General features: G+C 37.8%; 1 protein-coding gene across 6 annotated transcripts in view; it reads right to left on the bottom strand.

The window, feature by feature from the left end:
- Positions 1-1,533: 1,533 nt before the first annotated feature.
- The window catches only part of ctdp1 (CTD (carboxy-terminal domain, RNA polymerase II, polypeptide A) phosphatase, subunit 1), a 47,695-nt gene continuing 30,070 nt past the window's right edge, over positions 1,534-19,158 (bottom strand). For 2 of the 6 annotated variants that reach the window (XM_072675475.1, XM_072675476.1), the window contains 3 exons: positions 8,013-8,160; positions 4,103-4,278; positions 1,534-2,442 (listed from right to left, as the gene is read on the bottom strand). In XM_072675475.1, the coding sequence (XP_072531576.1) occupies positions 2,265-2,442; positions 4,103-4,278; positions 8,013-8,160 (502 nt within the window). In that variant the 3' untranslated portion in view covers positions 1,534-2,264. Of the gene's footprint in view, positions 2,443-4,102; positions 4,279-5,529; positions 5,788-8,012; positions 8,161-16,694; positions 18,353-19,158 lie in introns of those variants that run through there. The other 4 variants (XM_072675477.1, XM_072675480.1, XM_072675478.1 and 1 more) reach the window with 4 other exon arrangements.

Genomic DNA, 19,158 nt, shown 5'->3' with positions numbered 1-19,158 from the left:
GCAGATCGCTCTCCACGGCGTCTCCAAACTCTGTCACGTCTGTCACATGCTCGGTGTGAACCTGCTTTCATCTGTGAAGAGCACAGGGCGCCAGTGGCGAATTTGCCAATCCTGGTGTTCTCTGGCAAATGCAAAGCGTCCTGCACGGTGTTGGGCTGTGAGCACAACCTCTATCTGTGGACGTCAGGCCCTTATACCATCCATATGGAGTCGGTTTCTAACCGTTTGTGCAGACACATACACATTTGTGGCCGGCTGGAGGTCATTTTGCAGGGCTCTGGCAGTGCTCATCCTGTTCCTCCTTGCACAAAAGGCGGACGTAACGGTCCTGCTGCTGGGTTTTTGCCCTCCTACGGCCTCCTCCACGTCTCCTGGTGTACTGACAGACACAGCAAACCTTCCTGCCATCCTGGATGAGCTTGTGTGAGTTGTAGAGTCCGTCTCATGCTACCACAAGTGTGAAAGCACCACCAACATTTAAAACTAATCAAAACATCAGCCAGAAAGCATAGGTACTGAGAAGTGGTCTGTGGTCCCCACCTGCAGAACCACTCCTTTATTGAGTGTGTCTTGCTAATTGCCAATAATTTCCACCTGTTCTTTATTCCATTTGCACAACAGCATGTGAAATTGATTGTCAATCAGTGTTGCTTCCTAAGTGGACAGTTTGATTTCACACAAGTTTAATTTACTTGGCGTTATATTGTGTTGTTTAAGTGTTCCCTTTATTTTTTTTGAGCAGTGTATTTGGTTAGAATTTTTTATATATATGCATACAGACTGCTTCTACAAACATTTGTGAGAGAATGGGTTGCTCTCAGGAATTCCAGTTCAGTGAAAGGATGCCAGCTGTGCAACAAGTACAGTTGTGAAAATTCCTTGCTACTAAATATTTCATAGTCAATGGTATTGTAACAAAGTGGAAGCAATTGGGAACGACAGCAACTCAGCTGTTAAGTGGTAGGCCTAAATAAAAAAATAAAAAAATAAAAGACAGGATGCACATTGTGCACAGGAGTTAGTTTGGGCCCCCTTAGTTCTAGTAAAAGGAACTCTAAAATGCTTCTGCATACCAAGAGATTTTGGTCAATTTCATGCTCCCAACTTTGCGGCAACATGATTGCGCACCAGTGCACAAAGCAAGGTCCATAAATACATGGATGAGCGAGTTTGGTGTAGGAGAACTTGACTGGCCTGCACGGTGTCCTGACCTCATATATATGCATATTTTAAATAAAGAATGATTGTCAAATGACGGTTTAAAAAAATGCTAAGTGTATATGAGATCTTTTTTACAGAATGGCAAGGCCTGGTAGGCAAAATGCAAGATCATATATACACATTTACTTATATTTCTATACATACCACACTGCACATAATGTAATAATATATTCAGTACTGTAGAGTACAGCAAACCTAGGAAAGACAACTTTTTTCTTCTTATGGACCTTTTTTGAAGACCTCAACTTAATTGGAGTTTCAGAGTACCACCATTCAGCCACAAAGAAATTTTCAGTAAATAATACATTTCAATCTAGAAAACAAATCTTTATTAAAGGATTTTTTTTGGTCAAGAAAGAGTACGCAAATATTTTACACAAAAATTACACATTGAAAATAAGCTACTTACAACAAAAACCTACTTAAAACAAAATCAATGCAAAAGAACAGTTTCATGTGGTACAGTTTGGTTAAATGATTAGTTATGATATAGGAATCTCAACCACTCATAGTTAATAAATGTGTCTTTCATTTGAGCTGCAAAATTTCAGAGCTTAGTCCTGATCTGATTAGTCCTAAACAAACTGTAAAAGACAACTGAAAGTTCTTTTTATTAATGGAGATTTAAAAGCAGTACTTTGCGTACTTCAGTACTTTAGTAAATTGGAGGTTATATCTGTTCAGAAGTGGGTTTAAAAGTTATTGGTAACAAAAAAAAGGGACATTGGATGTATAGAAATATAGCGGCGGGCTAAAAAGCACTCTTTGGCATCTATGACCAATTGGATTTTTTGGATGTTTTTTAAAAATGCATTGTATAAAATCTCTATATGGAAAACAAGGAAATGCCATCCAAAATGTGAAACAACTTTCTCAAATATCTGACATTAGCCTCTATAATACACACTACTCCATTTCCAACATACAATAAACATGCATATGCACACAGGCATGCATATTCATACAGCTCTGATAGCACATGTGAACAGGACAGGACATCTGTGATGGGAACAATCATCTTGGCCTACTTATCTTTACACAGGTCAGATGAAATCATTCAGCTCTAACTCCAAGGCAGCAGCCATCTCATCGGCCTCTGAGCTGCTACCATCTGCCTCCTCATTAGAGTCCTTACTGGACTCACTAGCCAAGTCTCCATCTTTGTCATTGTTATCTTCTCCATCATCCTCCTTGGCTTCCTTTAGCTTCCTCTTATGACCCCTACAGAACAAAAAGATATGTATATCTTATGTGTGTGTATCCACACATACATACATACATACATACATACATACATATACATATACATATATATATATACACACACACACACACACACACACACACACACACACACTAACTAAAACTAAATTAACTGTTCTTTAATGACCAGGACCACCACAGAACAGGTATTATTTGCACTGCAGTGACACTGATGTGTTGGTGACGTGTTAGTATGTGTTGCATCAGTATAAGTAGATCAGACACAGCAGAGCTGCTGATGTGAAATGCCTATGTGTCACTACTGAATTGAAAACAGTAGTCCAACCAAAACTATCCAGCCAACAGTGTCCCATGGGCACCACCCTGTGACCACTGATGAACTAGAAGATGAACACAAACTGTGCAACAACAGAAGAGCTTCTGTCTCTGATTTTACGTCTACAAAGTAGACACATCTTATAGATGGACAGTGATGTACTTTGAACCAGCACACACACACACACACACACACACACACACACACACACCAGTGTCACTGCAGTGCTGAGAATGAACCACCACAAAGATAATACCTGCTCTGTGGATATGGGGAGATAGATATATATATATATAGTTTATCTTCATTTTACTTTTAATAAGATGTCTTGGTACATTTGTAAAAAAAAAGTTTTATGAGCTGTTGTCTAAAACCTTTTTATATGGGTGCTCAGAACCCCTAAACCTCTAAGCCTACAATCACCCCTGGTGTAAAATATGATTACCTAACCAAAAGAATGAAATAGTAAGGAGCTTTAAACACATGAACACATGATGAACACTGCAACAGTTGATTGCATACATGTTATAAATGGGTTAGAGGAATCATTTATTTGTAAGAAAAAACAATTGAAATTTAATCAAGACACACCTTACCAAATTTAAAGTTGTAGTAATTTTGTGAGATCGTAATTAAACTCAAATGTATTACAATATCAACATATTCATGAAAAGTATCCCACAAAATTGAGCAGTCGCAGTAAGTTGAGATGTCCAACTTTGCAAGAGATTCTAAAAATGGTCAACATACCTCTCAAAAATACATCTCATGGTATTTTTTCCTCACAGAAATGTATTTGTTGTATGGATCTCAAAGCTTAACCCCGATTTACATACCATAATGCGACCCAGTACAACCATTATGGGCCTCTTTGTAATACATAAAAGAGACTAAATAAAAGTGACAACAAACAAAAGAAAACAAAAACTGAATATTGTTAAAAACACCACAGAACAACAATGAAGTGTGTGACGTATTTATGCCATACCATAGTATGGCATAAATACGTCACACACTTCATTGTATCCGAAGTCTACAGAAGATGACATTGGCCGTAATCACCAGGTGCTACTGAAATAACAAGTGTACAAGTTCATAAGTAAAAGCACCGGCTGTTTAATGGCTTTGTATGCTTCGAAACATGCAATAATCTAATTTATTGATATACATATTCATTTAGTATACTGTACAGTAAGCATACAGTCATCACCACCCATACACTGAAGCTCAAACAAACCCATATAATCTATAACCAAAAGAAATCAACTGATACTTCATATAAATCAGCAGATGTATTTTTTCCCCAAACTTCTGCTTGCAGGACCACTACAGGTACAGTACCTTGGAATTCTCTCAGATAGACTGCTGGATGGCATTAGTGTTGTATCCTTGATCAGTGTGCTTGGGTCCTGTTTGCAGTCCTGTGGTTGCTTCTCTGTTTCTTTCTCTTGATTCATTCTTTCCTCTTTCCCTTTTTCTTCACCCTCATCACTCTCCTCTCCAAGAATATCATCCACCTGCCCAAGAAAACAGTGAATGTGAAAACTAGCCTTGTATCGAGTTGTGGGAGACCAAACATATATATTTTTTAAGTTTTAATTTTGGAGTTCTAAGATGATTATTAATAATGTCTGTAATCATGTACATCAGGGAAAGACAGAAATTACCAAACTCTGCACAATATGCCAATATTAACTTTAATCTGCAAACACCTCTTTAAAAGTCATGAGATTCGATTGAATTGCAAATAACACTTACACAGATTATTTCAGCCACTACTGCATGCCCTTAAAGTAAAGTTCCCAAGCCATAAATCATTTGTTAGAGGATTTTAAAAGTTTGCATACATCCCAATGACACAAGCACATTTATATGCACTTAAGCCGATCAGAACTGGATTTAAGCAGTAATCTGATTGTTCAAGTGGTCATGTAAACAGCATAATCTATTTTTTTTTTTAAATCCAACTCTGATAAAGACAAAAAAACAAAAACAAAAGCTGTGTGTAAAAAAACAAAAGCTATGGCATGGTTTGGTTTCACAGGACGTTTACATCATGTCTTATTCTGCAAGTTTACTGACTGATTGCAAAGAAGGCTCTGATTACTGCCTGACTCAAGTAGATGCAGATTTTCCATTATCTGATTACTCAAGTCCATGTATTGTTTATACACATTTCGGTTACTGACAAAATCTGATTTTCTGCATTTATCTAATTACATTACATACACTACAGGACAACAACAATGTGTGAGATCTTTGCATGCCATACTATGGTGGATCTGAAGAAAATTCCAGACAAATATCGGTCACTTGGTGCTATTAAATTAGAGCTTTAAAAAGAAAAGCAAAAACAGTGTTTCAACACCCCATTACTGACCATCACAAAAATTTTGATGGACTTCCTCACTCATTCGAGAACCATCTGCTTTGACAGGAATGCACTTCCAATGCACACTTCTGACTGATTAACTACCTCTTTGAGAATCAAGCAGGCAATGCATACAGTTTTCTAAAAGGTAAAAGCACTGGCTGTTGATGTCTTTGTCTTTTTAAAAAATGTAATCTAATTTACCTCGCGTTCTCAGAACACATGTCTTTGTGGCTGACCCCAGCATACAGGCCTCTCATCAGACGTTCCAAACCAGTTCAGAAGTAGGTGAAAACCTGGCTGGCAAAAATTATGGTCCTGGAGACAGTAACATTACCAATGCACTTACTGATGTATTCACTCACTGATGACTGTATACTCCTCCAGGTTAATTGTGTCGCCGACAGTTGCAACACTGCCCTTCAGGACTGTTGAGTGCACTACATGGGACATGTTCAGGAAGGCTGCAACTGTCGGCGACACAGTTAACCTGGAGGAGTATACAGCATCAGTGACTGACTACATCAGCATTGATAATGTTACTGTCTCCAGGACCATCATCTCACGCCCAAACCAGAAGCCGTGGATGACTGCTGATGTGCGTGCGCTGCTGAGGAGCCATGACTCAGCCTTCAGAGCAGGTGACAAGGTGGTCCTGAGGAAAGCAAGAGCAACATTGTCACGAGCCATTAAGAGAGGCAAAGCGCGCACACGCTCAGAGAATCCACGACCACTTCAAGGACACAGGTAACCTCACCATCTTCTACAGAGGCACCATAGAGAGCATCCTGAGCAGCTGCATCACTGCCTGGTTTGGGAACTGCACCGTCTCTGACCGCAAGACCCACCAGCGAACAGTGAGGACGGCTGAGAAATCATTGAAGTCTCTCTCCCATCCATCACGGATATTTACACCGCCAGCAGCATCCGCAAGGCAACCAGCATTGTGGATGACCCCGCTCAACCTTCACACAAACTGATCTGCCTCCGGCCATTGGGAAGAAGGTATCGCAACATCCGGTTCAACACGATAAGACTCTGCAACAGCCATTTCCCACAAGCAATCCAACTTCTCAACTACAGAGACTAAATGGATGGACTTCTCCATCCACACAAACACACAATAACTGTATACTTGATGAGTTTTAGTAATTTAGTAATTATATCCTATTATATCCCAGAAGGAAGTTTACCCTCAAGCTGGCGAAGGAGTAATGTGAACAGCAAAAATGGCAAAGTAGCACTGAAAATAGTACAAGCAACTTTCCTTGAGACGCTAACAAGAAAAAAAGTGTTAGTTTTAATTATGTATTTATTTATTTATATTTTTGTAGAAACTAAATCTATATAGCCATAGCAGTGTTTCCCTTTTTTGAGAACTTAAGAATAGTTCTCTAGTATATAGTATAGTAGTGAGTAGTATATATATATATAACACTAATATTTTGTTATACAACACTATTTATAAACCTCAGATCGCAGCAAAAATGTTTCATTTATTTTTATGAAGTCTGGGGTCCAACCCTATCTCCAAAATATATAAGTGTTCCATTTTTCAGCTAATTTAATGCCAATAAAACACGAATGCTAATGTTAGTAGTGTGGTAGCACATTCAATTAACATTTATATTTACCAGCGGTGGCAGACACATGCCACACAGCATTTTAACAGTTACATTAAATTAAAGCCACAACAAGACAGAAAGTAATGTGACAAAAATTTAAAAGGCGGCCATTCCTTTGGTAAACAAATAAATCTTTAGACCAGGCTATCTCTAATAATTGTTACTATACCAATAATCCTAGAATTATGGTTCAAACTGTTCCTTAATCGGTTGGTTACTTTTTTGCATTATACTGCTATTTAACAATCTGTTGTGCAACAATTAGTTAGCATGCAAGAAACATGAAACATTTGTTTTTTTTAGACAACTTCTTGACAAACTGGGAGCAGGCTGACAAAAAATCTCCCCAGACAGATTTCTTTCCCCTCACAAGTGATGGATGTGATTTTCTAGGTAAACACAGGTGAAAAGGGCTTCTTCACACAGCTTTTGCATTAGTGTGAGAGAAGAGGAAAAGAAGTTTGCCAAGTTGAGCTACCTGCCTATTTCTTGTCGTCCTCTGCTACTTATTCAAGGATTGTGTGTGTAACTGTTTATATGTGGGACTGGCATCATTGAAAGCAAAGTTCTCTTCCAGTCAAACACTGAGAATCAATTTCTTGTTCGGTAATTATGTTATTAAAACGATAACTTTAGAAGAAATTATGTTTGACTGTGTTACAAATGTGTCCAGCCATAATGTTATCGCATACAAATTTCTAGAGGTGTGCAAATATTGTGGTAGAGATTTGCCATATATTAAGCAAAGTCTTTTCTAAGAACATTTTCAACATACACCTGAAATATGCCTGAAAGTATACTTCAAAACATCATAACTGGTGGCAAACAGGCAGATATGGCCAGTGTTCCTGACAAGTGTTATTTTCAGAGATGTTTGAGTCAAATGGGTTTAGAACTTACTGCTCAGTTAGAGTCAGGCTCAGAAACTACTCCAGAGAAAACAGCTCTTTCTCTTGTAGTCACTCTGATACACTCCACACTCAATGTATTAAGCACTATACTTAATACACTATTTATTACACTGTTTATTGTAGTGTTTGTGCTGTCAGTTGTTTTGTGTTGCATCATGGTTCCAGAGAAACGTTATACAGCATATATGGTTAAAACAATTAAGTCTCTTCAACTTGATAATGTACAATAATGATTATCTGATCACCATTAATATATTTTTAAATGGTAAGTGTAAACAGGGCCGGAGTGCTTGCTTTATAAGAATACATTTACATAATTGTGCCATCCATTTTCAAGTTCTTACCTCCTTGTCCATGCTCTCCAAGTCCTCCTTGCAGAGTGTGTAGAGGGGCATGGTTTCAGACATACTCGGCTGACGTTTTCTGCGTGAAGTTTTTTCATCATCTTGATTTGAACAGTCTGCCTCCTCTTGCCGAGACCCTAGATTTAACCTAAACAAGCAAGACAACAATAACTATTGACAAATTAGAGAACAAAATGCTGCAAGGCATGTAACTTTCATGAAGGATTTATGAGGGGGATTTGGGTTGCTCAAGCTGACACACTTATAGATATGTGTGTAACACATATGCATTTTTTTTTCTCACTGTCTGACATGAATTTAGAATAAACCTTTGCTGTTTTAGGTAAATTAGGATTACCAAAATGATTTCTATTTGCTAAATGCCAGAATAATGAGAGAGGGAATTTTTTAAGGCAACTTTTATTACTTTCTTCAAAGTCAAAATACACTAAGATTACTATGCCTTTAAACAATTTGGGACAGCCCATATGATGTCATGTCTTTGGAAGCTTCTGATAGGTTTATTGGCAACATCTAAGTTAATTAGAGACACACCTGAAACACACTGGTTCTATGTGTAACATCATGGGAAAGTCAAGAGAAATCAGCCAAGATATCAGGAACATAATTGTAGACTTGCACAAGTCTGACAATTGCAAGTACAAACAAGATGGGAATGTCTAGCCAACATACCGCTCAGGAAGGAGACAGGTTCTGTGTACCAAAGATGAACGTGCTTTGGTCCGAAATGTGCATATCAACCCAAGAACAAAAGCAAAAGACCTTGTGAAGATGCTGGCTAAAGCTGGTAAGAGTGTGTCATTATCCACAGTGAAACGAGTCCTGTATCAACATGGGCTAAAAGGCCACTCTGCCAGCAAAAAGCCATTACTATCCAAAACGTTTGACCCAAGTCATACAGATTAATGGCAATAGTACTAATGAAATGTATTTAAACTTTTGACTTTAAAGAAAGTAATAAAATTACCTTAAAAATCCCTCTCATTATTCTGGCATTTAGCAAATAGAAATAATTTTAGTAATCCCAATTTAGCTAAAATGGGAAAAGTTTATTCTGAATTCATGTCAGAAAAAAATGCATATGTGTCCTCTTATATAGTGTATGTAAACTTCTGGTTTCAACTGTATACACACACGCACAAGCACACACTTTCTTACTAAAACCCCTCAGGAAATCCCCTTTTTATCAGAATCATGATGTAAATTCTATTTTAAACTAAGTGAGAATCCGTCCTCACTTTCAATCTAGAATTTCAATGCAGGTGGTTGCTAGGTGGTTTGTACACAATAACCACTGTACAAAAACATACAGCCACCACTTGCTATTTGTTGCTGCAGTCCAATCAGAATTCATGCATGAGTCAATCACAAATAGCTCAATAGAGCAGACAACGAACCACTTTTTATAGACTAGCGCTAACTCCTCTTCACGCTCTGTGTTACTTGCCTCCAGTGTGTGTGCGAGAGATCGCAGGTGGGGGCGGGGCTGTGAGCAAAGCGAAGCACACAAGCTGAGCAGAGCACAGACTCATAATGAGTGAACAGAATAAGGCAAGATTACTGTATGATTTATGAAATCTTATTTTGTAAGATTTAGACCTGAGCAATCAAATATCGATATAAACAATATAACCTTACTCCATATCCCGATTTATTTAATATATTGCCCAGCCCTAGCATCCAGTTGTACTGGTAACATTTTTTTATATCATGCCATCCCTAGTTAATAGTCTCATCAAATGAAGAGGAAGGTAGATAGAAAAGCGAACAGAATAAGAGCGGTCAGGCCGCTTATACAGCCTTATCAATAGGCTCACTAGCGAAATAAACTAAAACTAAACTAAAAATGCATTAAAAATGTAAATAAATTCAAATGTATTTAAAACAAATACATACATCTTTGTTATTTACCTGGTCTCTGGTTTGTTTATTGATTATTTACAGATACTTTCTTTTGAGGGAGAAGCACATCAGAGTTGCTGATTCCCACTCTGCTGCAAAACGATCAAGCGTATGCCAATATTTTTTGGTTGGAGCACGACATCATGTGTAGGTGCCAAGAAGGACTGCCTCGATTTGTATATTTCGTTTTGTAATATTTTGATTTCTTAGACATGTCGAAAACATACAGAACACGTAGTGTACACTTTCAAACTCACATTTCTCTCTATAGTTTAATTTTGTTTTAATTTAATAAAAGTTTTAATTCTAGTAACTACTCCAAATTTTCATGGATTTTACTTAAAGAAAAAAAAAAAAAACAACCAAAAAAAACAAAAAACAAAAAAAAAAAAACAGCCAGGATGTTAAGACTTCTAACTTGGATAACGGTGAAACATAATAGCACTTTTGCAAATTAAACCACCATAGCAAAGTTAAATCAACAAAATGGAATCTATTCTCCTTTTCGTAACCAATAGGTTTAATTTTATTTGTGGCATACAAAACTATATCTAGTACTGACACAAAAATGATCTATATAATCATCAGAAAGTCATCCAGGAGGAGATACTCATTCTATTAAAAGCTGTACAATATATATTTGAGGGTGTTCCTAGTTTAAAATAGAGATGCAGGATTACCGACTAGCAGGACACATTTTAAGGTTTTATTAATGAACTGTCAGCATGCCTGGCGGATTGTGCACCAACTCAGCTGTTGTTGAGCGCCTCTGCTCCCCTGACTTCATATGGTGAGATGCAGGCCCTTCTAACTTCCTTGTGAATTTTCTGTGATTAAATTTGTGGCTGTATATATTTCTCCACAATGCGATGCTAAGCTAATGCTAACCATGTTAGCTAATGCTATAAGAAAGCAGAAGTCATCGCGGGGCGTTTCAACTAGACTAATTTCAAAACAGTCCTCCCCAAACGCCATCAGCACATCTCCTGCTTGACATGAGGAAAAAAAAACACGTTGGATCACATCTACATGACCATCAAGGAGGCTTACATAACCACTGCCCTGCCATCACTCAAGGTGTCAACTCAAAAAGCAGCAGGCCCTGATGGAATCCCTAAAAGAACGACTGGCTGCCACCTTCATGGGCATCTTGAACATCCCCCTTGCACAATCCACTGGGGGAAAAAAAAACACTGCCTGCTTTAAAGCTACAAGCATCATTGGCTAAAGACCGGAGTTCTGAAATGTATTGAAGAGACTGAAGACACAACACGGTCCTTTCATTGAAGCATTAAACCTGCACTGAAAGATTAAAACGATTGGCATTAAGAGTGGAAGGAAAAGTTCTACTCAGTTTAATGGGGTTTGGCCCATATGTAAATGGACTACAGCGTAGCCTTGTTACTCCAGGAAAACCAGGTGACAAATTACAACAAATTTCGCCTAAATCTCTGGCTATTGCAGAGAAGTTTTGCTTTCACAGGCAGAAAACAGGGAGGTGTGTGAAATCGTTGGTCAGTATGTAGCAGTGCTTAAAAGACTGTCTGAGAATTGCGAGTTTGGAGGGCAGCTGGTCGATGCACTCTGGCAGATTTTTTTGCGGAATAAAGATCGAAGCAACACAAAACAAAAGCTCACAGAGGCTACACTCACATTCAAAAAAAGCAGTCAAAATAGAAGCTTCAATAGAAACAGCAGCTTGTGAGACAGCAGCTTAGCAGATCACTAAAGGTAGACACTGTCTCTTTCTCACCAAGCAAAGCAATAAATAATGCACACAATGTGGAAAAATTAATCCTAGTGAGTGCTATTTTTGGTACAAGGGCAAGGATAGCAATTCATGTTGAAGCTGAAGAAAATGCTGAAGAAAATGTACACAGTCACAGTAAAACCTAATACTGAAAGGACTCAAAATGAAGCTAGATATGGGAGCAGCAAGCTCATCCAAAAGGAGTCGTCAATGTTCAAGTGAAAATGAACAAGTACTGCTGTACCTCCCCTGTACGTTGTTCATGGTGAATATCTACAATTGTTTGACAGAAAATGGTTAAGCCAAATCAAACTGAACTCGAAGGAGATACGAGTAGTACAAATGAGTATGCTGAATTATATGCTGCAGTGTTCCCCAAGTAGCTTGGAGCGATGAGCTCTAGATATACGGTCATGTACGACTAGGTAGAGTACGAGTAGGTCAGACCAGTACAATGCTTTGTGCTTTTGTATAAATACTTAATAAATAAATAAATAAACAAACCACACACAAAATATTACTGGTTATAAGCCATTGTAGCATTAGCCTACATGAGCTACACTGAAACACTGAAACTTGCTCACTTTGAATTTTATGCACAAATCTAAATGTCTGTCTTTGATGTGCTTAGAGAAGTTTCGTTCTGAAGGCTCTGTTTGCATACTTGATACCTGATCATCAGTCAACTCCTGACGCCATTGCACCTGATGCTATGGTTACCTTCGTTCCTTTTCTTCCCAACTACATATGTAAGCTTATTATGCTGCCACAGTCAGTTCTGACACTTTTTTTTGCATCAGCTTGCCACTGAAAGTATAATTTTTTATGACACCCTTTAGTGACTTTTTTACTGCTGAACCTCTTTAGGCTATCACAAATCATATGTACATCATAAATTGATCTGTTTCAATTCACATGGATTATAAACTTCTTAAAAGTAGAGTTATTCAACTTTATTAGTGCCTCTTAAGCTTTTGATTAGGAGACCAGCTCAATGTTTCATGTCTGAAAAAAGTATACATGGAAAAATGACAAGTTGATCATTCACTTATTAAGTATTCTGACTAAACATTTTTTGCAGCTACAGATTCTACAGTTACAGCCAGATGTATCTCCTTTGTATCATGATCATGAGCTGTTTTACAAAGACTATCTGCTAGATAGGACAAAGAACAAAAATATAGGTCACATGCCACAAGCTGTAGCTTTTCTTGGGTTACTAGCTTTAAAATATTTACCACTTGGTAAGGAGAGAAAGGATAAAGTGTAAAGTGACTATGACCGACATCCATTTGATGTCATGAGACAAATCTGTCACTATTTTCAATCAAATGACCAGCAAGTGTAAAACGAGAATTAACCTTTTAATCTCTTAGCGTTTAAATCTCTAAAATCAGTCACTATGAACATCTAGCAGTATATCTGAAGTATTACAGGTCTAATATAAGCAACCAAGATACAATATTAAAACTTTCTGCTTTTTGTTGATCTTGACACTTTGTCTTTAGTTTATTTCATCGCAAAATACCTTGCCCGGAAAATTTATATGGAAAAATGTTAGGTACAGTATACATATTTTTCATGAAGCCATTTTAGCCAATGTTTTAGCCATTATACTTTGACTTGTACAGCTACTGAATTACAATCAAAAGAAAAAGTTTTTCCAAACGAGAGATATTTCCTTGCAGAATCAGTCACTCATGCGCAATTGCCGCTACCACACAGACACGCCTCACACACTTCATACCTTAAGCTGTCCCCTTCAAAATGATGCCACATTTGTATCTTTCCTTTCATCTTTTTGTTAGTAATCCTCATGTTTGTGTAAAGAGTCCTTAAAAAAATGTTGGATTAAAAAAATAATTAAAATATGATCCCTTTGGATCTCCGCCTACAAACGCAAATCACTGCAGAATTTAGACTCTCAGCTTTCAAACGACAAGCCAATCAATTCTGTAGACCACTGATTTACCTGACCTGTTGCCATCGAGTGCAGATAATAAACAATTACTTTTCTGCAGTAAAATGCTATTTTTATGTTTGAGAGGTTTGGGATTTTGGAGGCGCCAACTGGACACTTTGAGAAGATGCCTGTTCACAGTCTACTCCAGCTAGAATAGCGCCAAAGCAGTAAGAGGGTTCAACTCCAAATTTTGCCTGGTGAAAGTAGACCTATGGTGACGAGATTCAAAAGCAAAACGTTTTGGGGAACATGAAGGCTTCAATTTATGGTCTCTAAAATCTACATTTTAAAAACAAACACCTAATTTGTTTGTGGTTTTCTTCATATTTTGACCACTGCAGATCAATTTTTAAATCTTTTTTTTATTACAAATGTGAAGGCTTTTCAGTAACATTACCTCATTTCCTCTAGTTTATATAAGGCTTGAGCAGAAAGCCTCAATATTTGGGTGTGTAATTTCAGGTGGAAAATGGAAAAGTGTTAAGAGGTTAAAAGCTTAGCAAAGCACATTATCAAAATAAAAAATCTAAATCAGAGGGTAATTTACTGAGATAGGTTGGGATAGGGAATAAGTTGTTTTGGAGCATATTATGCTGGCCATCAGTTGAATGTAATAATCAAATTTAGCCTTAAAGTAAAAACCTAAAGGTAAGCCAATGGTCACTGTCCCCACTTTGTCTAGCCCATACTTTATGGAAGAAATTTCTGTAGAGAGTACTAGAAGTACTAGAACCATAGCTAATTACATTTTTAATGTTCTACAATATTTTTATTGTGAGGTGCATGCCTACTGACCACTGCAAAAATTTCCTAAAATAATCTCGTGCCAGAAATGTAGCTGGGCCTACATATTATTATAATCATACCTTGTGCTCAATAACACTATTTATGGCCCTACAATTTATTTTTAAAAACGTAACTCCCTCATTTTACTCTCTGTCTGGAAGAACAGCCTTATTGAGAACAGAAGGGCACTTAGTAAAATATGCTCATTATATTTGGCCTCACTGATCGAGAATAACAAAAATGATCCTAGAGCACTCTTTGGTGTCATTTTTAAACTTATTGAAAAAGCCGGAATCTGAGGTTTGGTACCTGCCTGATTTTTAATAAGAAAATCTAAAATATTAGACAAGACGTCCAAGCCTCTGGTGTGACTGCAAAACTTGGTTGCAGAAAAAGCCTTCTAGAAGCCTGGAAGCCTTCTATTCACTACCACAGCCAGAATAAGAGAAAGTTTTCTCCCCTGCAAATTGTACAACCAGCACACTTGACTCAAGTCCTTCCATTCAAGTCCTTTTAACAATAATAAATTAGTCCCTTAGCTTAGGGCCTGTACCCAAAGCTTTCAAATGAAAGAAAAACTGTGTAAGAAGGACGTTCTGTATTATTAAGCAGGCCGCAGGTTTCAAGCAATATGGGAAAAGCGTCAAATATTGTGTGACCACATTAGGAGTTTTAGCCTGGATACAGGACCTAATGTAAATAGGTACTCCATCATCCTTGGTTGTCACTTCTATATAAGATGTAATAATTTAGGGCCACCTCATTACTTGTTTTAACCAAGTTTTAGTCAGTACAATAATATCTGGCTCTGTCTAATGAAAGTTTTGATTATTATTAGATTGAATATTATTCCCAAACCTTTTCTGTTTTAAAAAGATAAAGGGTTCTTTCCTGACATGTGTAGGAAGCTTAGATTGTGAAGACAGAATGAGAACAGAAGTGCAAGAGAAATGTCAGTGTGAATCATTTTGACTGGGTTACTACAGCAGTTACAATTACTTTACTGCTCACCAAAACTATCTATATACACTGATAGTCCGAGGCCTACTACTAGAAATTACATGGATGACCGTAATTGGCCAGTAGAAACAGAGGAAAAAATGATTATCAAAACAATTATCATTTCACTCTCAACTTCATTTGAGGCTTGGACCCAGATCTTTGTAAAGCTACTTTCTGACTACATTCGTTGGTAAAAGCACCAAATAACCCTCAAGTATTCAGCAACACATTAATTATCATTATCTTAGCACCAGAAGTAAAGTAAATAAGTAAATTTACTGACAACACATAAATACCACTGGCTGTAGTGTTTGTAGCCTTCTTGTTTCAACACTCCATCATATCATTAGATAAATGAGGTTATTATACAAACAAATAGGGAAATGGTACTGAGGGAGGTCTCTGTCTGTTCAACAACTCAAAGTATCTTAAAGAGACAGCCCTAGAACAGTTAAGTGTTTTTTTCTCAGTTTTCAGAATCAGAAATACTTTATTGATCCCAGGAGGGAAATTACAGACTTATTTATTAGCCTATATGGTTATACTTCAATTTTCAACTCAAGTGCAAGTCCCTGTGGAGGATGTCTCTACAAGCAAGATGTTCTATTCAGAGGTGTCCTATATTCAACTTTACACACCACATATTTCTAACCTTCTGATGGGAGAAAGAATGAACCAGGACCCACCCATTTAATCTCTTCTACTGGCTCAGCACACTTTTTCCACCTGCTGCTAAAGTACAGAATGGACTTTAAGGGCGAGTACTGGATCTAGACTCCTATAATAAGCAGATCAGCTTCTTTTTTACCAGCAGAATTATGTGCAGTGGCATTATGCTCATCCTGACCACATTGATAACAGAAAACATCCTCCTGACTCCGGGCAGGTCTTTTCCATTGTAGGGCCGGGTTGTGTGTTTTTTGACATCGAGATGTTGTGCCACAGTAATAACGGTTATCTGATGCAGCAGTTGGTGTACATATTTATTTAAAGCTTGTACTTCAAAATCTTTGTGAGCATCTGAACTTTCCTTTGGCTTCTCCCTGAGGTCAGCTACTTTTAATAAGGCATGCAACAATGATCTGAATCAGCTCTTCAATTATTTATGCTTAGCTTTCAAATCTTGTATTTCCAACACAGATTTATTCTGAAGCTGATTTCATGGTAACCTCCAGCTTACGTCTAGCTGCTTTATTCACCTCTTCCTCATGGATTTTAGTAAGGAGGCTCAGAAATTAAATTCACTTTTCCTCTCCCTTAGGCTTAGCATCAGTAGCATGATGATTCAATTACCCCTCTAATCAGTTATTAAACACTTAAACCACTTCTTTGTACTCATTTGGCCAGAGATCTTAGTAGTGGTCAAAAAACAAACAAAACAACAACAAAAAAAACAAAGTTTGGCCAGCAGTGTGTGACCAGGCTGGTGACCAGCATGTGGAGGAGGTGTCTGGCTGTTGTGGCGGTATATGGTTCTTCCAATCAGGCACCTGATTGGCAGCACTTGTGAGCATGGGCCCTGCTACAGTGGTCACTACATGTTTGCCCCAAAAATCGGCATGCCACGTTTAACTCAGATATATATATATATATCATATGTATATATATATCAGTTAAATACAAAAAAATAAATGAAACGTCTCAATTTTATGCCAGCTTTATTTTAACAGTGACACATAGAATATCAAAAGAAAAACTGAGTAATTTTCATGAAATGAGAAATAAAAATTAACTTGAATTTCATTGAAGGAAATAAGTATTTGACCCCCTTAGTAAAACATAATTTAATACTTGGTGGCAAAACCCTTGTTGGCAAGCACAGCAGTCAGACGTTTCTTGTAGTTTTTGTGTTTCTTGCAGGTTTGCATACACTTCAGGAGTAGTTTTGGCCCACTCCTCTCTGCAGATCATCTCCAAATCCTTAAGGTTTTTTGGTGTGCATTTGGAAACGCGAAGCTTCAGCTCTCTCCATAGATTTTCTATGGGACTGAGGTCAGGAGACTGGCTAGGCCCTTCCATGACCTTGATATGCTTCTTATGGAGCCACTCCTTTGTTTCCTTGGCTGTATGTTTTGGGTTGTTGTCGTGCTGGAAGACTCATCCATGACCCATTTTCAGTGCCCGGCAGAGGCAAGGAGGTTGTCACCCAGGATTTTGCGATACATGGCCCTGTTCATCTTCCCGTCGATGCGGTGAAGATGGCCTGTGTCCTTAAAAGAAAAACATCCCCAAAACATAATACTTCCACCACCATGCTTAACAGTGAGGATAGTGTTCTTAGGGTCATATTCTGTATTTTTCTTCCTACAAACACGTCGAGTTGAGTTGAGGCCAAAGAGCTCAATTTTGGTCTCATCTGACCACAGCACCTTCTCCCTACTCCAGTCTCTCTCGGAGTCATTAATATGTTCATTGGCGAACTGGACATGAGCGTTCTTGAGCAGAGGAACCTTGCATGCACTGCAGGATTTTAAACCATTACATCTCAGTGTATTACCAATGTTTTTTTTGGACACTGTGGTCCGAGCTGCCTTGAGATCATTAACCAGCTCCTCCCGTGTAGTTCTTGGCTGATTTCTAACCTCTCTCTCATGATCAGTGAGACTCCACAAGGTGATATCTTGCATGGAGCTCCAGGCCTAGGTCAATTTGACAGTAATGTTGTACTTACTTCCACTTCCAAATAATTGCACCAACAGTTGTCACCTTCTCATCCAGCTTTGTAGCCCATTCCAGCCTTGTGTAGGTCAACAATTGTCCCTGACATCTTTAAACAGCTCCTTAGTCTTGCCCATGGTTGAGATGTTGGAGTGTCACTGAGTCTCTTGACAGGTGGCCTTTTACACAGGTGACAATTTGGGACAGGTGTCTCTCATGCAGGTAACGACTTCACTGAGATTAGGGTGTGTCAGTGGTCTGTGGGAGCCAACATTAGTCATGGTTTTCAGGGGATCAAATACTTAGTTCCCTCAATGAAATGCAAATTATTTTTTATTTAAATATTATTTCATTTTCCAGATTTTCTTTTTGATATTCCATCTCTCACTGTTAAAATGAAGCTACCAAGACTGTTTAATCATTTGTCAGAGTACAAACTTTAAAAATCAGTGGGGGTCAAATACTTATTTCCTCCACTGTGTGTGTGTAATATATATATATATATATATATATATATATATATATACACACACATACACACATACACACACACACATATATATATATAAATACTTATTTCCTCCACTGTGTGTGTGTGTGTGTGTGTATATATATATACAGTCATGCCCGAAAGTATTCATACCCCTGGCAAAGTTTGACTTAAATTTACTTTTATTTAACCAGAAGTTATATTTTTGCCTTTAAACGACACAGGCATCTCCCAGGAGATAACACGATGATGTACAAGAGGCATCATTGTGGGAAAAAGTATTTCTCAGCTTTTATACACATTTGAACAAAATGTGGCATGTTCAAAATTATTCATACCCTTTGAAAACTGTCACAGTATATGGGAAAATGCAAAGTTCTATACCATTCCAAATAGTCCAAGCTGTTTTAAAGCATCCTAATTACCCTGATTCATTGGGAACAGCTGTTTTAATCAACTCAACAGAAGAAAAACAGCAGCTCTCTGCAGTTGGTTTGTGGACAGTCATGGCTAAGACAAAGGAGCTCACTAAGGACCTGCGGCTGTGCATTGTGGCCGCTCACAAGTCAGGAAA

The sequence above is a fragment of the Salminus brasiliensis genome, chromosome 3 (genome assembly GCF_030463535.1).
Source record: "Salminus brasiliensis chromosome 3, fSalBra1.hap2, whole genome shotgun sequence".
Taxonomy (NCBI): domain Eukaryota; kingdom Metazoa; phylum Chordata; class Actinopteri; order Characiformes; family Bryconidae; genus Salminus; species Salminus brasiliensis.
Note: the sequence above shows the minus strand (reverse complement) of the source record. Positions and strands in the feature narration are given on the sequence as shown.